At 35.8% G+C, this 26352-nt stretch overlaps 1 protein-coding gene across 4 annotated transcripts; it reads left to right on the top strand.

Moving 5' to 3' along the window:
• The first annotated feature begins 1629 nt into the window (after positions 1–1629).
• AKAP17A (A-kinase anchoring protein 17A) lies at positions 1630–25305 on the top strand. Of its 4 annotated transcripts, none has more exons than XM_074213644.1 (5): positions 1630–1716; positions 3145–3921; positions 4955–5103; positions 21550–21790; positions 24177–25305. In XM_074213644.1, the coding sequence occupies exons 2-5, from the start codon at positions 3160–3162 to the stop codon at positions 25092–25094; spliced, it is 2070 nt and encodes a 689-aa protein (XP_074069745.1). In that variant the 5' UTR covers positions 1630–1716; positions 3145–3159; the 3' UTR covers positions 25095–25305. The 4 variants fall into 4 exon arrangements, with proteins under 4 accessions (XP_074069745.1, XP_074069748.1, XP_074069747.1 ...); XM_074213647.1 differs by lacking the exon at positions 24177–25305 and adding an exon at positions 23069–24170; XM_074213646.1 differs by lacking the exon at positions 1630–1716 and adding an exon at positions 2065–2083.
• The last annotated feature ends 1047 nt before the right edge of the window (positions 25306–26352 follow it).

The following is a 26352-nucleotide window of genomic DNA, read 5'->3' as shown; positions in this document are numbered from 1 at the left end:
CTTTATCCACTTGGCCACCTAGCTGCCCCACAATTACTTTTTAATGATGAGTATATAGTCTTTACATTGTAGAGGGTACTAAGGAAAGTAATTATTGTTTGTTTTGTGTAGATAAGTTTAAGGGTTCTTTTGTTTAGGTCCTAAGAGAACAGAGGACTAGGGAGCTAGGTAAATAGGAAACAAAGGGGTTTTTGTTTGTTGAATTAGGTGGTCCAGGAGGACATTTTGGTCAAAAATTTTGAAAAACTTCAAAAATTTTTTAATTATAATTATTACTTGGACCCTTTCTAGTTTGACTTTTAATACCAAAGGAATGTTTTTCCCTTTCTTTTGCCTTGCAAATGGAGGAAAAAGTGGGAAAACTATGTCAAAACCTTGAATCTCTCAAGAATATCAATGTGCAAAGCAAGCACCTAATAATACTTTTGAGTTATTTATGTTGTGCTTGGGGTGGGGAAGTGGTTGCACTTTGGCAAAATGCAGTATTATGAGAAGGGTCACTTCTTGTGCCATGTTACTCTGACTTTATTGAAGTAGGGATTGGAAGTAGTATCATACACAAGAGAATATGGAACTGAAAGGGGCCTTAAGGGACCAACTACTCTCACTATTTTGTTAACAAGAAGGGAACGGAGGACTGAAGGGGAGTCAGTTGTTTGTCTAAGGTCATATTGCTAATAAATAGTAGAGTCCTGCTTCAAATCCAGGGATTCTCAGTTCCAAATTTAGTGTTTTCTGTATTTTTCATGAAATTTAACAGGATGGGATTTATTCTGGGAATGGATAAAGGGTAGTGGAGACAAGAGTTTTATAGAATGCTACGTGATCAATGCAATTCCATATGCCTTTCCTGAACTGTTCTGGGCTCTAAAGGATACAAAGATTAAAATGGAAGGAAAGAATGAATGAAGAAGAAAGCAAGGAAGAAAAGAAAGACAGGTAAGGAGGAAATAAAAAAAAGGGAGGAAGAAGGAAGAGAATGGCCAGAAGAAATTAAGAAGCAAGGAAGGAAGGGAATGGAGAAAAGGAAGGAAGGTCGAAAGATAGGAAGAAAAGGAAGGGAGGAGGAAGCAAGGCCGCCCAGCAGGAACCGGAGAGACCCGGGCCGCCAGGCAGGCGGCCCTCGGCCGTTACTGAAGCCCGGGCCCCGGGGGCTTTGGACTCTGCAGGGCTCCCGCGGCCAGGGCAGGAGGGAGGCTGACTCAGAGCGCGGGCCCGCCTCCCGCCGGGGCCGCCTCCCGCGCAGCGCCATCTCTCGCCGGGGCCGCCTCCCGCGCAGCGCCGCCTCCCGCCGGGGCCGCCTCCCGCGCAGCGCCATTGCGGCTCGGCCGGGGGCGGGGAGCCCGCCACGCCGGGGGCCCGCGGTCCACGGGCAGGCGGCGGCGCGCACGGGCCCTTTAAAGGCCAGGCCCGAGCCTGGGGCCGAGGAAGTTGGGGGCGGGGCAAGGAGAGAGGCCGGGGGCGGGTCCGAGGCGCCGCGGGCTCTGAGGAAGCGGAAATGCGTCACAGGGGGAAGGCTCTGGTTGTGCCGGAAGGGTCACGTGATCAGGGAGCCACCGGAGAACTGTGGCCCAAGGAAGGGGAAGTGTTGTTGGGGGGCGGGGGGTGGGGCCGCTCTGGTTCTCCGGGGGAGGGTCGGGGGGCAGAGGGAGGGTTGGATGCAGGGCAGCCAGCTTCCGACCGCCGAGGAGCCGGAGCCGCGGACTCCGAGAGCAGGTGACTGCCCGCCTCCCCTCGGCCGCCTTCCCGCTCTCCACCCCCCGTCTGGTCCTTCTCCTCCCCCTCCCCCCGCGCTCCTGGCAACCGCCTCCTCCCCACCCCACCCCCACCCCCGGCCCCCGCGCGCGCGACCCCGCGGCCGCCGGGGAGCGCCGAGGCTCGCGCCCGAGGCTCGCCCCCCTCCGCGCCGCCGCGGGCGCGCGCGGAGCCCGAGGGCCGGGCCGGGCCGGGCCGGGCGGGGGGGGGGGGGGCGCGGAGCGAGCTGCACCCGCCGGGAGCTGCTCCGGGCTTGCCCCGGCCCGGCTGCCGCCGGCTTGGGCTCCGGCCCACTAGCTCCGACGCGGGGCCGCCCCGCGGGCGGCAGGTGTGGCTTCTCCCTCCCCCGGCCCCAGGCCGCCGGCTTTCTCGCCCGCCCGGACCCGCCTGGCGCAGTGGCCCGGCTCCGGCGCCCCGGGAAGAGCTCTGGGGGCGCCCGCGGCCGCGCTGCCCCGGGCCTCCGATGCCTTGGCTCTAACAATGGGGGGCCCCTCCCGCCGCGGGCCTGTGCGGACCGAGCCTTGGGGCGCCGCCGCCCGGTCGGAGGGCACGGGCCGCCCCTCCCCCCGGCCCCCGGCCCCCGGCAGGACTTCGTTTCCTGCCCAAGTTGAGCTACTCTGTAGGGGCGCAGGAGCCCCGCCGCGCCCGTCCCCCGGGGGGTCGGAGCCCTTCCGGCCCCTTCTGGCCTCCACGCCTTCACCTTAGAAAACGAGTTTTTGATTGGACTTTTGTAGCTTAGAAGGGTTTTAATAAGTTTGTCAAAATGGTTCTGAACTCTTGTGAATAGACCGAGGCAGGTAAAAGGTTTTAAGTAACATAAATGGTCCGATGCTTTTTTTAAAAATGATTTTAATTCCTCTTGAATCAGTCCTATCTTCCCTCCCCCCCCACATCTAACCCCATTCCCTAGCTTTAATTTTAGTCAAGATGAAAAGACTTTCTTAAAATGAGAGGTTTCTGAATGTAGTGGGAAAATCCCCTTTTATGCAGTCAGAGTCACTCGGCTTTCCAGTTGGACTTCTCTATGAACTTGAGGCGGATTGAAAACTCTTTAAAGCCTCCGTAGTCTGTGAAATGACAGTGAATCGTCTCATTTGATGTTGGAAGTCTCTTCCTAGTCTGAATCCTATGATCTTCATGGTTTTTGACTGTCTTTTTTAGTAACTTGATGATTTTAATTTTGAGGTTTGTCATAACCCATTCTATTAATTTTTAGTATGGCTGAATTCTGATTCTGTTTATGACTTAATTGTAAAATCAGGTGTTCGGCCATTTTCTGTTAGGAATTAAAAAAACGATTAAACATTTATTCTGTTGCTCAAGTTTGGAATGCCTGTCAGTGTTGTAACTTTTTTTTTTCAGTATGCTATCTTGACAATTTTTTTTTAGGTCTAGCTTTTGGCTATGGCGGCTGCTACGATTGTTCATGATACATCTGAAGCAGTTGAACTCTGTAGTTTATATGGATTATACCTCAAGCCAATTACAAAAATGACAATTAGTGTGGCACTTCCACAATTGAAGCAACCTGGAAAATCCATTTCTAATTGGGAAGTGATGGAAAGATTGAAAGGAATGGTACAGAGTCATCAATTTTCCACTCTTCGAATTTCTAAAAGCACTATGGATTTCATCCGTTTTGAAGGAGAAGTTGAAAATAAAAGTTTGGTTAAGTCTTTTCTTGCATGTCTTGATGGCAAAACAATAAAGCTTAGTGGTTTTTCTGATATTTTAAAAGTTCGGGCTGCTGAGTTTAAAATAGATTTTCCAACTCGGCATGACTGGGATTCCTTTTTCCGTGATGCAAAAGATATGAATGAGACTCTGCCAGGAGAGAGACCAGACACAATTCATTTGGAAGGACTACCTTGTAAATGGTTTGCATTGAAAGAATCTGGCTCAGAAAAACCAAATGAAGAAGTTCTCATTAAGGTATTTGAGACATTTGGAGAAATACGGAATGTGGACATCCCAATGTTGGACCCTTATAGAGAAGAAATGACTGGCAGAAATTTTCATACTTTTAGTTTTGGTGGACATTTGAATTTTGAAGCTTATGTTCAGTATAAAGAGTATGTTGGCTTTATCAAAGCTATGAATGCCTTGCGTGGTATGAAACTAATGTATAAAGGTGAAGATGGCAAAGCAGTAGCCTGCAATATAAAGGTGAGAAATTGCAATATTTTTTGCTTTTAATTTTCCATAACTTTTAATACTGAAAAATTCAAAGTGGCCAATCTATAGCCTTGATTTCAGATTCAAGAAAAAATTCTAGAGAAATTAAAGAACAGGTAAACATCTTCACCTAGAAATTGGATGGTTCGTATAATAATATTTCCTTAGATTACAATCAATTATGGAATTCACATTTATTGGAATGGCACTAGGCCATTTTTTTTTAAGGTTTTTGCAAGGCAAATGGGGTTAAGTGGCTTGCTCAAGGCCACACAGATAGGTAATTGTTAAGTGTCTGAGACTGGATTTGAACCCAGGTACTCCTGACTCCAGGGCAGGTGCTTTATCCACTGCTCCACCTAACTGCCCCAGGCCATATATTTTTTAATTTTTTATTTATTTTATTTATTTTTTAATAGCTTGTAGCAGTTTATCCTCAAGTAGGCTATCTAAACTAATAAAGTTTTAAAATGATTCATATTTTGACTGCCACTGAATGCTTCATGGAATTGTCCAGAGATCAGGAAATCAAATCTTTTTGAACCCAGGTCCTGACTCCAAAACTAGCATACTTTTTTATTGTACCATGATGGAAAAAAAAAGAGGTCTTTTAAAGATATTTTATTGGAAACTGGGAAAGCAAACTTAAGGCAATAAAATCCTCTGTCTGGTGTTCTTCAGTTGTGTATGAGACTTGGGGTTTTCTTGGCAAAGTTAACTGGAGTGGTTTGCCAGTTTCTCCTCCAGTACATTTTAGAGATGAAGAAACTGAGGCCAACAGAGTAGAGTGACACACAGGGTCACTCAATGGTAAGTGTCCGAGGCTAGGTGTGACTTCCTGATTCCAGGCCTGGTGCTGTATCCACTGTTGTTAACTAGCTGTTCTAGTAAAATCCCAAAAAGTCTAAATTCTCTGTTTGATTTTCATTCATTGAATTAAACATTTGAAATAAATGGAAGGATGGACTTTGATAATTAAAAATGAGACATTTAGCCTATTTTTTCCCTGTTTTATTTTGGAAAGGTTTCTTTTGACTCAACTAAACACCTTAGTGATGCCTCAATTAAAAAACGGCAACTTGAAAGGCAGAAACTTCAAGAACTTGAACAGCAGAGAGAAGAGCAGAAACGTAAAGAAAAAGAAGCTGAAGAAAGGCAAAAAGAAGAAGAAAGGTAAGAATCCATTTCCCTCATTTACTGCTTGTACTTTCAATTTGCATAACAAAACTAGAACCCCTTCTTGATTTCTGTGAATGACCACTGGACTTCTTTTTTCACTGTTTCGAGTCTTAGGATTTTCCTTCTTACATTCTTTTCTCCTTACTAATCAGAACTGATATCCTAAATCAGCCTCATTGCCTTTCCAATTTGCAAACCTGGATTCTTGGTACATTATAGTAGAATTACAGTGTTAGGGAGCTTCTGTATTGCCTACAAAATAATTCCCTCAAAAAAATCCCATTAAGTACAGTAAGAGGAACACATTTTCCTAAAGCCTACCAAATTAGAGCTAGGAATGCCTTTTTCCCCATAACAAAAAAAAAAAATAGGTTCATTGGTATCTTTATTTATGGGTGAAATTTTTGTGGACTGGTTTAGGACTTTAGCTGTATTTAGAACATTGGGAAAATGTATATATTTTGGTACTTGTATCCTCCCCAGTAGAATGTAAGCTCCTTGAGTACAGGTACGATAGATTTTCATTGGATCCCTTTTGTTTGTATAAAGTAAACAATCTTCACAAGTATTTGTTGAGATAAATTGAATCAAATCTGTTTGCAAGTTAGAAATTGACTGCCTATACCTCTTAATACTTTTTCCCTCTCAGAAAAGAGATGTAAATGTGATAGTTTATCACTAAACTTTGGCTCTGTGAAATTTTTGTAGGATTTTAATTTTCTTTTATCACTTATTTATGTAATGAAAAAAATCCAGTATCCTGGCCATTTTGTACTTTCATATACATTCTAACAGAGAATTGAGACAATTATGAAAATGTAGCAAAATTGAAGGCTGACAAAAACAAAACACTTTAATATTTTAAAATCACATTTTGTTATTTTCAATCAACAAATATTTTCTCTCTCCCACTTCCCCTGCTCCTGTTGATGGAAAAGAACCTACTTGTAACAGTCATGTATAGTAATCCAAACAAATTCTGACATTGACCACATCCAAAATAAAAATGTCTCAATAAGTACTCAATAAGAGTTTTATCACCTGAGTCAAAAAATGAATTTTGTTTATTTTTTTTGACTTTGATTAGAGAGTCTTTCAAAGTTATTTGTCTTTATAATGATGATGTTATTGTATATGTTCTGTATCAATTCATACAAATTTTCTCAGGTTCTCCTGAAGCTATCACCTTCTTTATTTCTTTTTTTTAGTTTTTTTTTTTTTTTTTTTTTTTTGCAAGGCAATGGGTTTTAAGTGGTTTGCTCAAGGCCACACAGCTAGGTAATTATTAAGTGTCTGAGACCAGATTTGAACTCAGGTACTCCTGACTCCAGGGTCAGTGCTCTATCCACTGTGCCACCTAGCCGCCCCTCCTTCTTTATTTCTTATATAGCACACTAGTATTCCATTACATTCATATACCATAATTTGTTCTTTATCACTAAATAGAGTTGTTATAATTTCTATATTTGAATACTTTTCCATTTCTTTAATCCCTTTGGAGTTTAGACCTAGTAGTGGTTTTGCTGAGACAAAGTAATTAGGTACAGTTTTATTACTTTCTGTTTATAGATTGCATCAATTCACAGTTCCTTGAACAGTTCATTAATTTGCCTATTTTCCTGCTGTTTCCTCCAGCATTTCATTTTCACATTTTTGTCAACTTTGCCAGTCTGATGGGTATGAGGTAGATTCTTGCTTACTTATTATTTTTCTAATTATTAGTAATTTGGAGCATATTTCATATAGATATTGATAGCTTTTATTTCTTTTTCTGAAAACTGACTTTTTACAATCCCTTGAGGGATAGCTCTTATTTTTATAAATTTGAATCAATTATATGTCTTAGGAAAATCAGCAAGCATTTATTAAATGTCAACTGTGTGTTGGGCACATTTAAGCATTGGGGACACAGGAGGAGACTGGTGTTATAAAAATTTTCTGCAAAGGTGCTTCTCTGTTACTGGTTTCCCCCTTTTAATCACAGGTTCAATTAGAAATCAAATTGGGCTTTGGAAATTTATATTTTTTATTACTGAATATCATTTGTTGTTTTAAGTTAATATTTTGTTTAAAAAAATTAGCTCTGTATGGTTATATTTTTGAAGATCATGACCTTGTCTGACTAGATTGAGTTTTGTTTAATGGAAGCTTTTATAATTTTTTAAGTAGGGCAATTGAACTGGGTGATAGGATATAGAGAGTAGTTAAATTTTTGTCTTGTCATTTCAAAAATTTAGAGATGGAAAGTACATTAGAGATCATCTATAATAGCTCCTTTTTATGGTTAAGAGAACTGAGACCCAGAAAGGTTAAATGACTTATCTGAGGTCACATAGGTAGTTGTGGCAGAGTTAGAATTGAGACCCAGGTCTTTTGATTCCAAATTGAGTACTCTTTCCATTGTGCCATGCCTGCCTTTCTGTAACCCTAAAAGCCTAGCATATAACTTTGCATATAGATACTTTAGAGAGGGTTATTGCATTGGATTGAGCCTCACTGACACTAATAGGATCACTTCCAGGATCAAACATAAAAGGCTCCTGATTCTCTTGCTTCAAATGTCATCTTTTACAAGAAGACTTTACTGATCCCTTTTCATATTAATGCTCTCCCTCTCTTGATCTCTAGTCACTTCCTCATCTCACTTCTCACTAAAACTATTCTAAATCTTTTTTTTTTTCTTTCATTAATCTTCCCATACCTTCCCTTTGCCCTTTCTCTCTCTCAGTTTAAGGACTTTACCTCTTACTTTACCGAGAAAACTGAGACTATTCAAAGCCATCATTACTTTTCTCCTAGATGATTTCAACTGCCTTCTAATTGATCTCTCTCAGAGTCTTCTCATTTCAGGTTATCATCCTTTCTGCTGCCAAAGTGATTTTGTTTGAACACAAATCAGACCATGTAACTATCCAGCTCATTAAACTAAGATTTTGTCACCAGGAGAAAATATAAATCTGTAAGGTTAACTTTGAAAGCCTTTCACCCTTTGTCCCAGCCTTTTTTTTCAGCCTCTTCTAATCCCTTGCTCTGTGATGAAGCCAAATTGATTTTCTATTTCTCTATATTCAGCACTACATTCCATGTCCTTTCTCTTGCCTTTACTTTGGACATCTTTCATGCCTTTGATCTCATAGAATCTCTCTTCCCTAACAATGTAGATCCTGATCTCTCCTAATAAACTCCTTATCAAAGTACCTTAAATTTTAATTATTTCACATATATTCTTTTCAAATATATTTTTAATATACTTCTAAATATGTACTTGTATTTTGGGATTGTTTTATTCCTTCTAGAGTTTGTTCCCGGCCCATGATAGGCTTCATGAATGCTAGTTACTTGATTATAATTGATTTATTGTGATTAGGTGAAAGACTTTATTCTTTACTTTATGAATCCATCCTCCATTTAACTGCCAATGTGATTTTCTGAAAGTGCAGTTGTCCATGTCACAGTCCTGCTTAATAAACCCTAAGTATTTTCTATTTTCTCCAGGATCAGTTATAAATTTATTGGTATTTATATCTCTTCATATCTGGCCATTCCTATCTTTTCAGGTTTGTTACATTTTTTTTCCCTTCAGTTCACCATCACCGCTCCTGCTTACTATTCCTTGTACGTGGTATTTAGCTCCTAAATCTGAATCTTTGCACTACTTGACCCTCAGGTCTGGAATATTCTCTTTTCACTTTTACCTTTTAGCTTCCTTGGCTCCCTTCAAGACAAAAATTCAAGTCTTACTTTGTACAGGAGACATTTCCTGGTCCTTAATGCCTTTATCTTGTACCAAAATTAATTTTCTAAGTTGTATTTAAAAAATTTTTTTAGTAATGATTTTGCATTTTATATCCATTACCTTACATCATTCATATATATATATATATATATGTAATATATAAACAATTATATTAACTTGATTTTTACCAAAAAAGTCAAAGATCTTGGAGATGTCTAGTTAATAGAAATGAGTTGTCTTTTGCCTTTGAACAAGTTAGCTAATGATTCTAAAATTATAGTTTTAAAGGTAATTTAGATGTTCTTTAAATAAATCTTTGATATTGAATGGTAGAGCCCCCATCTATGGCAATTCTGATAGTCATCTAGCCTTAGCTAAAATTCTTCCAGTGCTACTGGCTTTTTGTGGCAGTTCAGTCCACTTTTGGACCAATTAGCATTTTTTTTTTATTGAGCCAAAATAAAAGCATTTCAATGAACTTTCTTTTGGTTTCTGCAATAATATGATCATATTTTACTTTGATGTCAGTGAACCCATCAATATGGCTTGTTCTGTAAAAGCACAGATAAAAATCTTACCTATATCTTCTCATCTTAACATATCTTGTCTGTGACTTCTCAGGGGTTCCACTCAACCTGCAGGGGGGTTTTCCTTCAATTTTCTTGAAATTTCACAGATCCTAATGAAGCATATAGACTCTATTAGTTATCTTTCACTTTGACTATAACTAGCTCACCTCCTTTTCTAGTTATTCATCTCTCTAAAGATGTCTTTTCCTCTGGCTTCCACTACATAATTTGTAATACGTAATATTGTATTCAGTTCCACTGCATAATTCTTTATTTCTGTTTAGGGTTTTTCACAACTTTAATTCTAATTCTTTGTACATTGTTTTATTGTTTGCTTTAAAGCCATATAATATCACAAAAATAATTGCTGTTTAAAAAAACCCAGGATTTTGTTTCTTTGAAAAATTTGTGGTTATTAAAAGCACTTATTTTTCTCAGATGCAATCTAGCCATACTTTCATCTCTTATTCAATTCTTGGACAAGTTCAAATCAACATGTATCTACAATATAGGTACTTTTGGATCCTTTGTATGGATTAGCCATAGGCTAAACTTTTTTTTTGAGTTCCTGTGATCTTTTTTAAAAAAATTTATTTAAGGCAATGTTAAGTGACTTGCCCAAAGTCACACAGCTCTAGGCAGTTATTAAGTGTCTGAGATGGGATTTGAGCTCAGGCCCTCCTGACTGCAGGACCAATACTCTATCCACTGTACTACCTACCTGCCCCTCCTGTGATCTTATTTAAGAAACCTTTCAAAGTTTTAGGACTTGATAGAACCAGTACAGTATCATTCACAAAGAGGGGCAATATGGACTTCACTATATATATATATATATATATATATCCATAATTAGATTAAAACATACTTGGGACATATTTAACAAAATATATAAAAAATGCAATACAGTATAGGTATGTAATGTATGGTTTTCTGCTGGAATCTTTATGAACAGTTTAATGGTCCCTGTTTCTATTTTGAGTGTAATAGTACTACTATCTGATATTGGCAAACACTGAAAAATCTTTTTTTGGTCTTTTTTGATGTTTGTAATTAGAGGGTTGTCAATTGTTTCTGTTATAATCTATAATTGTGCAGATTATTTTGATCTTTGCTTGGGATATACCTTGTAGTGACTTTAAAAGTGGCATTTTCCTCTATTGAATCAAATAGCGAGAACTATGGGATTTTTGTATTCACTATATTTATTCAGTCTTTTGTGACTATTAAAGATGTTATCTACTATAAAATATTTGTGAAAGTCTTCCTGATTCCTTCTTATAACTTCCGTCAAAGATGCCTTTTAATATGTATGTAGATTATTTTCATAAGTTCTTGTAGAGATGGGATAAGTAAGAATACAGGTAGGTAGTTGATATTTTTTCTTTTGTCCTTTTTATTTGAGTAAGAACAAGGGCAGTGTTTTCTCTCTATTCCCATAAGAGTTTATCTTCTTCTCTTTCAGATGTTTTGAGAATTGATTTCTTGGAATCACCAAAATTAATTTGGTTTAAGCCCAAATCGTGTGTGTGTGTGTGTGTGTGTGTGTGTGTGTGTGTGTGTGTGTATGCATGTGCATGTTTACCTACTTGACCTAGTCCACCTCATTTCCCCCCTCCTTTCAGTTCCATTTCCACTTCCTCTATAACACATCTGGGACTGTTCAAAGTGATGTTAAGAGTTCAACTCTTAATCAATGCCAATGAGTGGCATTCTTCTTCAGTGAAAAATTTGCTATATTTTTTTTTTCAGATTTTCTTGCTCTCCTTCAGTTTTTATGACTAAATATCCTTAAATAATATTACTTAGTTATGTCTCTTGTTGAGCTTTCTTTTTATTTCTGATTTTTCTCTCTATTGATAGTTCCTGCCTTATTGAGAGATTATTTTCATAAATTTCACCATCTTTTTCTCTGAAATTTTATAAACAAGTTTATATTCTAAGCTAGTGTTCCCCATGGTTTCCATTTGTCCCTTCTTGACCAGTAGACTAGTATTTTTCCAGTAAGGTGATTTTTAGTTTTATTCTTCTCATTGGAGATAATAAGATCACAGATTTAGATTTCAAGATCTTAGGGATCAGCCAGTCCAACTCTTCATTTTATAGATGAGGAAAGAGAACCAGAGAGATTAAGTGATTTATTTAACATCAAACAGCTAGTAAATGGTAGATCCAAATTTGAACCATTGTCCTCTGACCCTACATTTTCTCCATTGTGCCACAATTGATTTATATCATTTGAGCTTCTGTAAGAAAGTATTGTAATTGACATAGATGCCAAATCAATGAATTTCCCAGTTTTGAGCTTTCATAAAGTATACAAATAGATCAGGTTAGAATTTTTAAATTTTAAATCTTTTTCTCATTTTTATTTGTCTAGTTTTGATCTTTGTTTAAACAAGTCAGTCTAATTGCATACAAGTTGGTAATTTATTTAAAATGTAACCAGTTTAATTTTCTCATGTTATTCATTGTCAGTTTTTTCCATTTTTTTTTTCTTGCAGATAACATTTAAGGTGAGTAATATGGCAAAGATGTATGAGAACTGTTTATAATCTATAGGTCTTTGACTTTTTCCCCCTCTCTTACTCTTGTGCCCTATTTAAAAATTTCTTTCTTGGTATTGACTACTCCTGACTATAGGGCCAGTGCTCTATCCACTGTACCACCTAGCTGCCCCAACCCCCCCTCTTCTCTTATCCCTTACCCTTTGCTTTTCTGTAAAGTAAGATAGATTTCTATACCTAAATGAATGTTATACCCTCTGAGGCAATTCTGATAAGTAAGGTTCATGTGCTTCCCTCCCCTGCCTTTCCCTCCATTGTAAAAATCTCTTTTGTGCATCTTTTATGTCAAATAGTTTATACCATTCTCTTCCTTTCCCCTTCTTCCAGTGCATAATTTTTTTTTTAGATAATTCTCCCAATATTCAACTCATACCTCTTCTATGTCTACTCCTTCTGAGTCCTGTAATGAAAAAGTTTTTAGGAGTTAACAAGTATCATTTTCCCATGTAGGAATGCAAGCAGTTTAGCCTTATTGAATCCCTTATGATTTTTTTCTTTCCTGTTTACTTTTTTTTATTAGGAATGCTTGAAAGTCCTCTGTTTCATTGAATATCCATTTATTTCCCCTGAAGGAGTATACTCAGTTTTGCTGGGTGATTTTTTTGGTTGTAATTCTAACTTTTGCTTTCCAGAATATATTTCAGACCTTTTGATCCTTTAATGTAAAAGCCCCCTAAATCTAAGTTATCCTTACTGTGGCTCCATGGTATTTGAATTGTTTCATTTGGGCTATTTGGTACATTTTTTTCTTGAGCTGGTAGCTCTGTAATTTAGCTTATATTCTCCTGGGAGTTCATTTTGGAATGTCTTTCAGGATGTGATTGGTGAATTCTTTCTATTTTACTCTCTGATTCTGGAATATCAAAGTAGTTTTTCTTGATAATTTTTTTTGAAAAATGGTGTGTGGGTTCTTTATTTCTTATTTTACTAACTTCAGCTTTCCCCATTTCATTTTTTAAGAAATTATTTTATCCAGTGAGCTTTTGTGTCTCCTTTTTCATTTGACCAATTTTATTTTTTAGGGAGTTCTTTTCTTCAGTGAATTTTTGTACCTCTTTTTCCATTTGGTCAATTTTATTGTTTTTTCTTTTTTTTGAATTTTAAAAAAAATTATATAAATATTTTGTTTTTCAATTACATACAATAGTAATTTCTGCCAGTCTGTTTTTTGCAAAGTTTTGAGATTTTACAAATTTTTTTCCTCCTTCCGCTCCCTCCCTCCCCCCCAACAGAAGGCAATATAGTCATTACATGTGCTTCCATGATATACATAGATCCAAGTTGAATGTGTTGAGAGAAAGCATCCAAAAGGAAGAAAGAAAACATTAGAGATAGAAAAATTATGTAATACATATGACAACTTTTAAAAATTGAAGATAATAATTTTTGGTCTTCATTCAAAATCCACAGTTCCTTCTCTGAATACAGATGGTGTTCTCCATCAAAGATCCCCTAAAATCGTACCTGATTATTGCACTGAAGGAGTGAGCAAGTCCATTAAGGGTTGATCATTGTCTGATGTTGTTGAGATGTATAATGTTCTTCTGATTCTACTCATCTCACTCAGCATCAATTCCTGCAAACCTTTCCAGGCTTTTCTGAAGTCCCTTCCCCCATGATTTCTTATAGAACAATAGTGTTCCGTCACATACATGTATCACAATTTGTTCAAACATTTCCACTTGATGGACATTCCCTCAATTTCCAATTCTTTGCTACTACAGACAGAGCTGCTATGAATATTTTTGTAATGTAGGATTTTTATTCCTATTCATGATCTCTTCAGGATATAAGATCCAGTAGTGGTATTGCTGGATCAGAGACTATGCAGTTTTATTGCCCTTTGGGCATAATTCCAAATTGCTCTCCAGAAAGTTTGGATCAGTTCACAACTCCATCAAAATGAATATGTACCAGATTTCCCACTTCCCCTCCAACATTGATCATTATCCTTTCTAGTTACGTTGGCCAATTGGTAATACCACAGAGATGTTTTAATTTGCATTTCCCTTATCAATAATGACTTTAATTTCTTCATTTGAAAATTGCTTTTGCATATTATCCTTTGACCTTTTGTCAGTTGGGTAATGACTTATTTTTTTTAATAAAGTTGACTCAGTTTTCTATCTATTTTAGCAATGAGTCCTTTGTCAGAAACACTGGTTGTAAAAATTGTTTTCTAATTTACTACATTCTTTTTGATCTAGGTTGCAATGGTTTTGTTTGTGCAAAAGCTTTTTAATTTAATGTAATCAAAAATATCCAATTTATTTTTTATAATGTTCTCTCTTTGGTCATAAACTGCTTCCCTTTTCATAGATCTGACAGGTAAACTATTCCTGGTTCTCCTAATATTGTTTTATAATATTGGCTTTTATGTCTAAATCCTGCATCTAATTTGACCTTATCTTGGAATAGGGTGTGAGTTGTTGGTCTAATCCTATTTCTGCCATACTATCTTCTACTTTTCCCAGTAGTTTTTATTGAAGAGAGTTCTTATCCCAGAAGTTGGAGTTTTGGGGTTTATCAAATAGTAGATTACTATAATCATTTCCTGCTGTCTCTTTTGTACCTAAACTATTCCACTTATCTACCACTCTATTTCTTAGCCAGTACTAGACAGTTTTGATAACTAATGCTTTATCATTTGGTCAATTCTGCATTTTGTTGTTGTTAGTGTTCTTTATTTTCTTTAAAAATATCTTATTTTTTCACAAATTACATGTTAAATCAATTTTTTTAACATTTAGAATTCCAAATTCTATCCTTTTCCTCCCTTCCTTTCCTCCTCCCCAAGATGATGATTAAATATAAGTTATACATGTGCAATTATGTAAAACACTTTAATTTTAGTAAATTTTTTTTTTTTTGGCTTTGGCAAGACAGTCTGGTTAAAGTGACTTGTCCAATGTTACAAAACTAGGTAATTAAGTGTCGGAGGTTGGATATGAATTTAGATCTTCTTGACTCCAGGGCCTGTGTTTTATTCACTGTGCCACCTAGCTGTCCTAATTTTAGTAATTTTTTTTTTTTATTAAAAAACTCAAAAGAAAAAGAATGAAAGAAAGTGAAAAATAACATGCTTCAATCTGTATTCATATAATATCTGTTCTTTCTCTGTAGGCAGATAGTATGCTTTATCATTAGTCCTTTGGGATTGTCTTAGATCATTCTTTTCCTGAGAAAAGCTATGTCACTACGTCATTTGCAATTCTTCATTGCACAATGTTACTGTTACTGTATACAATGTTCTCTTCTGCTTCTGCTCACTTTACTTTGCATCAGTTTATGTAAATCTTTTCATGTTTTTTTCTGAAATCATCTTGTTTGTCATTTCTTAAAGCACAATAATATTTCCATCACAGTCATATACTTCAGCTTCTTTAGCCATTGCCCAGTTGATGGACATCCCTTTGATTTTCAGCTCTTAATTACCACAGAAAGGAACTACTTTAAATATTTTTATATAAATAGGTCTTCTACCACCACCTCCTTTTTTTTAAAAAATGTCTTTGGAATATAGACCTAGCAGTGGCATTATGGATAATTTTATAAGCCTTTGGACATAGTTCCAAATTGTTCCTTAGAATGTTTGGATTAGCTCATGGCTCCATCATTTTCTTTTTTTGTCTTATTAGCCAATCTGATGATAGGTGTGAAGTGATAGCTCAGAGTTGTTTGAATTTATATTTCTCTAATCACAAAAGTTTTTTTTAACAACCAAAATCAATGCAATTCTTACCTTTTAAGGTGTTTATCTCTTCAGGGATTCTTTTTTTTTTGTATATATTTTACCATTTGGCCTATTTTGTTTTTTAAGGTATTATTTTCTTCAAATTTATTTTGGTAGTCCTTTAACAAGCTGTTAACTTTTTTTTCATAATTTTTTTGCATTACTCTCATTTCTTTTGCCAATTTTTCCTGTACCTCTCTAACATGATTTTTAAAATTCCTTTTGAAGGTCTGAGGCTGTAAATTGTTATATTTTTCCTTGAGGCTTTGAGTGTAGTAGGACTTTTGACTTTTTTGTCTATTTATGAATCTGTGCTTTGATTTTCCTTGTAACCATACTAATATTCTATAGTAAGGATCTCTTTCTTCTTTTTGCTCATTTTTCCAGCCCATTTCTTGCCTTTTAACTCTATGCTAAAATGGGGCTCTGCTTCAAGAGTGGAGGGAATACTATCCCAAATTTCAGGGATCTTTGTGCAGCTATTTTTTTAGAGGTAATTTTGGGGACTTCAGAGTTTTTATTTCTTCCAAATTGGAATTCCAAATTCTTCAATTCTTCCAAAGTGGTATGATCTGGGTGTGTTTACTACTTTTCTGTTTTGTTCTCTGGTTTGTGAGCAACTATAAGTACTCTTTAACATCCTGGAACTGTTGACCAGGGGCCCACCTTCCCTAAGGCTTCAAATTCTGGTGTGCTAGTTCTCTTTCTTTCCCTGGTACTGAGACCCAGGACTGCAACCTAGATTCAAGTGGCAATGCAACAGCCCTTCCCCTGTGCCAGCAAAGGGACCTCTATAATTAATTACCTTCTGACCTTAGTATTTGAGAGTTGAGAGTTCCAGAAATCAGCACTGATGTCTCTGATTCAAGTCACTTCGAAAACCCACAGGTGGTTTGCTGGGACTTAGTCTGTACTGGACTGCACTCTACTCTCACTCTGGTGCAACAGACCTTTCCTGCTGACATTCTAAGTTGTCTTAGGCTGGAAAATTGTTTCATCAGTCATTTTGTAGGTTCTGCTACTCTAGAATTTTATTTTGAGGCATTTTCTAAAAAAGGTATTTGGAGGGATTTGGGAGAGAGCTCAGTAAGTCCCTACCTTTTCTCTTTCATCTTCCCTTTGCCTCTCCCTAAGTACTTTAAAATAGTGTATATTTCATATTCCAAAATGAAGGGTGTAGTTATCCACCCTCTTGAGTTCCACTGCTCAACTCTTTCTTTGCTCACCACAACTCAATATTAGGTATGAACCTCATGTCAGATAGCAAAGAATCAGTATAAAATAGAGCTCAGTTCTGAACTGAGAATTCTTTTAAGCAAAAATAAATTACTTAGCTAAAAAGGGTATGGGGTAGAATCAGTAAGATTTCTCCTGGATGTTTAATCTCTTTGGAGTCAATTAGCCAGTATTTTCAACCAGTCTATGAATTAATTTAGTTCAGCTTAACACTTATTAAGTGCACCATTAAGTAGAACCTTGTATGGGGGGGAAGGATAAAAGATAAATAAAGCATAGTCCTATGTCTGGGATTCTAAAGTAGAAGAGAAATTACTTTGATTGTGGTAATTATGTATAAGTACAAAAATACTTTGGTGATATTGTGGAATATGGTTCCAGACAACTACACTATCATGTAACCATTGAAATGAACCAAACCACACAAATTTTTTTCCTCAATGTTTATAAAAGTTATATTTATACTTGTTACACCAGTAGTGTATTAAGTGTGAAATAATGTCTTAAAAATGTACATACCTTAATTAAAAATAAAAAACCTTTTTTTCTAAAAATGCTAATCATCATGTAAATTATAATCTTTTTTCTGATCAAGGATCTTGCCTTGATATTGATGACTGTCAACTGATCAGGAGGATGATGGTTGCTGAAGGTTGGGTGACTGGCAATTTCTTAAAATGAGACAACAATGAAATTTGCTGCATCAATTGGCCCTTCCTTTCACAAAATGATTTCCCTGTGGCATAGGATGTTGTTGATAGCATTTTACCCACAGTAGAACTTTGAAAATTGGAGTCAATCCTCTTATAGCCTGCTTCTGCTTTATCAACTAAGTTGATGTGATATTCTTCAGTATTATTGTGACTAGGATAGAGAGGCTGAAGAAGAGGGATGGAGATGGGAGAACAGTAAGTTAGTGAAGCAGTAAGAACACACAACATTTATTGACTGTTTGCTGTCATTTATAATGGAGACTTAAAAAACAGTTACATTGGAACATCAAAGATCACTGATTGCAGATCACCATAACAGATAAAATAATAATTTAAAAATTTGAAATATTGCAGTATTGTGAGAACTACCAATTACACAGTCATGATGTGAGCATATGACAAGTGGCCCTGGTAGACTTGCTTGAAGCAGGATTGCCACAAATCTTCAGATTGTCTCTTTCTTTCTCTCACCCACACCCACACCCACACCCACATCCCAGTATCCACAGAACACAGTAAAGTGATATGAAATGAGGTATCCTGTACAAAGTATTTTTCAAAGTCTGAGTGAATATTAACATTGTATTTGTATAAGTCTGATTTCTCCATTTCTGTGAGATAATGAAATTTGTGAATGCAACTGATATCTTAATAGAAAATATGAACAGCTTTTCCAAAAAGTGGAAGGGATTAATCATTTATGTAGCTCCAAATATGTGCCAAAGACTGCTGATATCTTATAAATATCTCATTTGATTCTCACATCCTGCAAAAGAGGTGCTATTATTCTAATTTTACAATTGAGGAAACTGAGGCAAGCAGTATTTTTTTTAAGTTATTTTTCTAGGGTTACATTTAATAAGGGTCTGAGGCCAAATTTGAACTCAGGACTTAAAATTCCATGTACCATAGATACCTCATTATTCTAGTCTATCACTTTTGGCTATAAATATCTGTAGTACTTTGAGAATTTATTTATTACCAGGATGAGAATTTATATTATAGTCTATCACTTTTGGCTATAAATATCTGTAGTACTTTGAAAATTTATTTATTACCAGGATGAGAATTTATATTATATTTGTACCAGGTATCTCTGAAAATTAGTACTGAAAGCATTGTCAGTTCTTTGAGTTATAGGGAAAAAGCATCTATCATTAATTTAGAGTTTATGTTTTCACTTTCATTTTCTTAATTTATTGGTCCAAAAATTACTATTACGCTATAGAAACATCATAATAAAAGAAAATCTTTAATATTCTAGTTATTGCAGATAAAACATCCTAATATTTTAGTGTGGTGGTGTGAATAAGGAAACAGTATCAGAAAAGTTAATTATTTACCTTGCATCCTTTTCTACCTTTTTTCCTCATAAGGAACTGACAGCAGTGACATGTTTAGAGGAAAAAAGCATTTGGAGGAAAGAAGAACAAAATAAAGAGACTTAGATAAATTCACACCTGAAACCTATGTCAGTTTTATGAATTGGATTGTGTTGAAAACTTTTTCCCCCACATATGAATGAGTTCACTATTAGTCTCATTACTTTCTTTGTTGTTGAGTTGTTTTCCAATTGTGTCTTACTCTTTGTGACCCCATTTGGAGTTTTCTTGACGAAGATATTGAAATAGTTGGCCATTTCCTTCTCCAGCTCATTTTACAGATGAGGAAACTGAGAGTTAAGTGATTTGTCCAGGGTCACACAGTAATAAATATCTGAGGCTGGATTTGAATTCTTGAGTCTGAATCTTCCTGACTTCCAGGCCTGGCACTTTATCTATTATGCCACCCAGCAGTCCACTATAAAATATAGTGGGTTGATGTGTATCTTCAACAATATTTGTTTTATTTATTTATTTTTTTCCTTTCAGAACACAGTGTAATTCTCTTGTAAGTTTTATTTTATGAAAATCCTATCTTCATCAGTTCTTGCTCTGTTTTGGCAAGGTTTGTCAATTCTAGACTAGAGTTTTGGAAATGATGACAGTTAACAGATATGTTAGGCAGTTTAATGCTTAATAAGAATATGGAGCAGGGAGAATGTTGGCTGATAGCTGGCTTGTTATTCTGAGGTCTCACTTGTAAAATGCTTAGGAGTTCAAAGGCTTCAGGATGGGATTTGCTTTCTTCTGTATAAACTTAAGTTTTTCTTACTCTTAGCCCTAAATTTTCTAGGTCCATGGCCAAATTTTTCTAAGTCCTTGGCCAAACTGAATATGTTCTTTTCCTCCTTGGATCTCTCATAGTACTCTCTTATGACATTTGTTATACTTTGCTTTATTGTTACTTGCATACTTGTCATTTAATATCCTGTGATTGGAAAAAAGCATCAGACTGTGTAGTCAAAAGACCTAGCTTTGAATACTTTCTTTCTCCCATTTATGTATGTGCACGTGGATGAGGATTTAATCTCATTCATTTTGTTACTTCATTTGTCAAATGGGGATAATTTATACTTTACCTAGTTTGCAGAGGTATGAAAAGTAAATTAAATAGTAGTTAGGAAAGTATTTTGTAAGTTTTATGTTTCACAGTACTTTTGAAACTACTATTTCTTTTTTGTTAGTTTTAACTGTCTAATAAAGGAAATAACATATTGTGATCAGGGTCTGTCTTGCTCATCTTTGTATTTCCTATGATATCTGGCAGGTTCTTGTTAAGTATCTGTTGAATGTGATACAGGTTACCAAGTAACATTTAAGTGTTTTGGAGATTTTAAGGGAACAAATAATCTCTAATGAAACCTCAGAATTTTAAAAATGTCACCTTATGGAAATAGAAAAAACAGTTCTCCTTGGTAGCAGAGGAATTGTTGTTTTCAGATACTTTTACACCACAATTGCTCCTTTTTTTTAGTGACTTAATAGAATAATATATATTCAGTCATGATTCTCTAATATTCATTTAGAGAGACTGATTATTTTTTTGGACAGACTCTCAGTAGATCCAGTCAGAAATCTTTTGTATTTACCTTATTGACAAATTATATGAAGAAGCATATCCATGAACACTTAAGTAATAACATTTAACCTCATTGGTTGGAATTCAGTAGATGAAGGAATAGTCTTAATAGTATCAAATTAAAATAAAAGTAGATCCTTGTGTGCTCCATGTTGACTTAGAAAAACACAAATTATCTACCATTTATTGGTTAAATTTTCCTAATTAATATTTTGTTCTAGTTTGAGCCACTTGGGAGTTTTACGTTTGACACCTCTTATCTTAATTGCTATACCGAAAAGTTTGTACCATTTTTCTTAATGCCAATTAAAAATTTTAAAATAAAGTTTTTTGTTGTTCTTGTCATTGTTGGGTTTTTTGGTGGGGTTACTTTAGTGTAAAGTCAGGAACCAAACACAGCCACTTGAAGCAGAAACTCAGTTGTCATTCTGATGACTTGTGAATAAAGGAGTTTGGATTCATGTATACTGATAATTATTTTAACTGCCATATTTCACCATAGGCTCAGGATTGTGGTCTGGTTTGTATGAAGGCAAAGAATTTAAGACATCAGGTAATAAAGATAAAAATGCCATGGCTGGAATGGATGATAACAATTAAGAGAGAGTGCTGCACTTTGTTATACTTGTCAGTGTTCTTAATTTTTGAATAAGAGGATATTTAATAGAATGGTTTTGTCCTTGAAAAAGAATAATAGAGTTTAGGCTTAAAGCTGTAAATGAATCTTATCTTTGGGAATGTTATTATTGTAGGGTACATTTTGTGAACATATGGACAGTTTTCAGATTCTTAAATTTCATGATTACTTAATGAGTTATGGTATATTATATATGAAGGGAAAGTAGTTTTGACAAAAAGACCAATCTAGAAATATTGGTTACTTTTGATTTTTTTGTTGACAAAACATTTGATTTATTTTACTTAGAAAACAGAAAGAATTAGAGGAATTGGAAAGAGAAAGAAAACGGGAAGAGAAGCTACGTAAGAGAGAACAAAAACAAAAAGACCGTGAAGTTCGTCGAAATCAGAAAAAACTGGAGAAGATACAAGCAGAAGAGCAGAAAAAATTACAAGAGAAGATAAAATTAGAGGAGAGAAAATTATTATTGGCTCAAAGAAATCTTCAGTCAATAAGATTAATTGCAGAACTGTTAAGCAGAGCAAAGGTAATGTTATATTGACCTTCTATGCTAGCATTAAGTACTCTCTCACCAAGTGTCCTTTTGGTTTTTAATACATATTTTTTTTGGATTGTCTGTAATGAAGAGATAAGACTGGACAGCAACATTTTCTTTTCTCTGTTATTTCAGCTATAATTTAAAAAAAAATAACTAATCTAATCAGCTTTGGATGAGAAGCCATTGGAATAGATTCATTCTCATTAGTAATTAAGAAAATGACCAAAAAATCCTGAGCAGATAGTTTTAATAACCAGAATTTTTTGTCTTGACACTGTAAAGACTCAGCTGTACTACAGAAGCTCAAAGGATTCATCTGATAATAATGTATTTTGTTTGATAGAGCTTGCATCTTTTTATCACAATCATTCTCAAAGTAACACTGAGTGTAGGTTTACAGATAAGGATTCTAAAGTGATGTGGCCAAAGACATAACCCAGATGGAGGACTTGGATAATAGAATTTAGGTCTTATTGCTGTATAGGTTTGGGAATGGGTTGTAATACTGACAATAGTGATTTTTCATATTAAAAACTTGGAATCTTACAGCTGAAAGTAACCTACAAGAATAATTACAGTGAATAGAGCACTGAACCTGAAGTCCAGAAGCCTTAGGTTTAAATCATACTTCTGGCACTTATTAGCACACAGCTATTAAGACACTAGACTGGGTAAGTTACTTAACTCCTCTGAGTCAGTTGCTTCATATGTAAAAGGAAGATGATAGCATCTACCTTAGAGTTATTTCTTTGATAGATATAGCCATTTAAAATGCCGTATTTAGATGTTATTTTTGTTATTTCTTCTGACTTCCTTTAAAAAGTATATTGACTTATTTGTGGATTTGTAATCTCCTTCACTCCAGAGAACTACTATACGTATTTCTAGTTTTTTTTTTATTTTTTGGGTGGGACTATTTTTCCTTTTTTTTTCCCTTTCCTTTTCTTCCCTCCTCCCTACTTTCTCCTTCCAACAACCATTTAGTCGCATTAGGTATTGGCTTGTTTTATATACAAAAAAAACCCCACAGAGCATTATGGGAGCTGATCCCTACAAAAGGTAATTCAGATCAAATGTTTGAGCTTCTGTAGTATAGCTGAGTCTTTACAGTGTCAAGACAAAAACTCCTGGATACTCTTTACTAAAACTGGTTAAATTCTTTGAGTGGGGAGGAGAATATCTGTTGTTTTTCCTCAATAGTTTTTCCTCAGTTACCAAGCAGGTAATGTTTGCACTTCCAGATGGGCTCCTTCCATTCCTGTTTAGGTTTCTTCTCTTCGAAATTCCTACAGTAATAATGATGAAGATGACGATGATGATGAGGTGGAAAATGAAGATTAAATGATAAACAGCATTTTAATATTGCCTTCTATGGGTCAGGCACTGTGCTCAGTGCTTAACAAATAGGATCTCATTGAGCCTCACAACATGGGAAGGTAGAGACTGTCTTTATCCCTGTTTTACAGTTGAGGAAACAAATTCAAAGGGTGGCTAAGTAACTTGCTTAGGGTCACACAACCAGTAAGATCTAAGGCTGGTTTATGAACTCAGGTCTTCCTGACTCTAAGCTCACTGAACTGCCTAGCTGGTCTTAGCTTTTAGTACCCCTTAGTGTTACTGAGCATAGACTAGACTAGCTAGTTTTACATTTTTTAATCTGTGGAAACCCTTGGCTTTCCAGGTAGATTGTATCTTACATCTCTGTATCCTCCTTGATAACATGAAACATTAGGGTGGATAAATTATAGAATTTTCTGAAATATTTTTGTACAAGAAGATAATTTACCCTCCATTTCAACCTTTCCTAACATTTAGGAAATTTTCACTTGCTTTGTCTCAATTCATTATACATTTTATAATAATTTAAAAGATTCCATTAAGGAAAAGAAATTCTTATTTATATTCAGGCATTTGAGATAGTGAAGAAGAACACTTTGCATTCCCAATGCTTTTATATTATTAGGTTCCCATTTTTATAAACTTTTTTTCCCCTGATGAATGTTTCTTACATAACAGATTTGATCTGCTATAGTGGCACATAGTTGGGAAAATTTAGGTATAGAAGTAATTACTTTTTGCAGCAACTGAAAGTAATTATTAAATAATATTCTTATAGCTTGAAAACACATACTTCAGAAGGGAAAGAAGGAATTATTTAAGTTTTATTGTAGTGCTGATATCAGCTCAATTTAAACCAGGTGATTTGTAAACATTTGTGTTTACTGTATTATTCTCTTGGACAGCATTTGTTAAAATCAGTAAATAGCCACTGAATAAATTTTGTTCTTCAAAATACATCTCTACAAATATCTTCTTAACATTAGGTGCTAGAATAATTTTTGTCTTCTAATTTAGTTTCTTTTATTTTTTTCAGGCAGTAAAATTACTAGAACATGAACAAAAAGAAGAAAAAATTCGCCTTCAGCAACTTGAAGAGAGAAGACGACTTCAGGAGGCTGAACTTAGACGGGTGGAGGAGGAAAAAGAGCGAGCTCTAGGACTCCAGAGAAAAGAAAAAGAACTAAGAGAGAGGCTATTAAATATTTTGTTGAGCAAGAAAATAGATGAGACACAGCAGACTAAGGAGGAAGTAGTGGCATCTCATTCTGCCCTTTTACAACCTGTTATAGATATTATACAGTCTGTGTCTTCAAGCTGTGTTACTTCTACCTCCTTGCATTCCCTCATAGGTCAGCCAACTCAGATCTGTCAAAGAGAAATGCTATCAAATCAGGAGATTAATTTTAATTCCAAAAATGTGAATGGCAACTTAAGTGAAGAAGCTCAATGCAAAGAAAGTAAGCAACTTAACTGTATTACAAGTGAAAACTGTACAGAAAAAAAATGTTCAGGTGTACTCTCTTGTATTCCTGCCAATAATCAACAACAAAAAGGTACATCTAATTGTGATCAGAACATACCCAAAAAAGATTCATCTTCCGAACAAGACAAATGTAATAGAGAACCAAGTAAAGGAAAAAGCCGGTCCAGTAGAGACAGAAGTACTGAGGAGAGACATAAAAGGGATAGGAGCAAGCATAGAAGGGAGGCAAGTAAAGAGGATGAAAGACAAAGAAAAGAAAGACGACTTCATAGAAGACACTCTTACAAGGATTATAGTCCTCATCGAAGAAGTGTAAGCCCGGATAGGTCTCGGTATCGGAGGTCCTACAGCAGAGACAGATATAGTAGAAGGGATAGAAGCCGGGATAGAAGAAGTGTGGGTAGGAAGCGCAGTCGGCGAGGGAGATCCCGATCCCTGAGCAAGCACAGAAGTACTTGGAGCAGGTAGTAAAGGACTCTGCCTTTTTAAGGCCCCACATACAGGATAGACCAGGACCAGCAAGAGGTTCTGAAGTTTTTGGCTTCTTAACCAGCGTAAGAAAACTGAGTCTCTGCTTAATGAATGTAAAGTGAACTCCTTTTGTGAAAGGAAACACAATTACATTGGAAATTTATTTTCTTTTTTTAAGATTGCATAATTATTTGTGCTTCAGTTTCAACTGTGTTGGTAATTTGTTTTTCATTAGCTCTCCTTTTCCTTTTTAAATATTTTGATCTGATAGCTTTAATGTCATCAGTCCTCTTTTAATCAGGAGAAATGTATAGACTGACAGTTTTAAGAATTTCAGCTCTATTACATAAATGTATGCAAAATTCTTGATGCACTCAATTAAGTCAACATGTACTGCAGAAAAAAAGGGCAAATTTAATTGAACTTGAGATACGTTGCCAAATGTTAAATGTTATGAACAACCACAAAAACTTATAGGACATTTAAAAGAAAAAAAAAAAAACCTTGGTAGTTTTGATTTCATTTTATATTTAACTGATTCAAAAACATGGAGATGGTGGTGGAAAGATGTGGGAACAAAATGATCATGGCATAGTAAGCCATATATAATAAAATGTAGGTAGAATTCGTTTAAAATTGAAAACACAAATGCACTATATTTTTTAAGGATTCCAGTAAGTAGGAGTATGAGACAGAGTGGTCTGGAGATGCTCCATTGCTTCTGAAACCTTGACTTTTTACAAATTAAAATAATTGAGAGTAAAAAGTTAAAAACTTTTGTTTCTAGAACAAATTAGTGTGCGTGGTTTTTTTAAGAAGCTGTTTTGCTAAATTATTTTTACTTGGCAAATGTTTCAAAGAGATTCAAGGCTGCAAACTTGTTAAATTTTATAATCTTTTGCTTCTTAAGATGAAGCTCAGGAAGACTTTAAAGTAGTTGTAACCTTTGGGTTATAAAAGGTTGTGTTTATTCCAGTTTGCATTTTTATGGTGAAATAAAAGGCTTTTCCAGTGATCCCGAAACTCCTGTCTTTATATTTTAAAGGATGATGAAACTGCATTTCTGTTTATCCTTTAGCAGTCAAGCACATTAAAAAAATCTTATTTTCATATTAATTGGAGTTTGTAGATTGTATTGAAAACATTTCAAATTATGAGTGATATTAATATTCACCAATGCATCTGATTTTGTTACAGTACATTATACTTAGTGTTGTAAAATATATTTATGGATCCTCGTAGAATAATAAGCGAT

This window comes from Macrotis lagotis, chromosome 1, assembly GCF_037893015.1.
Source record: "Macrotis lagotis isolate mMagLag1 chromosome 1, bilby.v1.9.chrom.fasta, whole genome shotgun sequence".
NCBI classification, from domain to species: domain Eukaryota; kingdom Metazoa; phylum Chordata; class Mammalia; order Peramelemorphia; family Peramelidae; genus Macrotis; species Macrotis lagotis.
The sequence above is the reverse complement of the archived record's forward strand: the minus strand, read 5'-3'. Positions and strand labels throughout refer to the sequence as shown.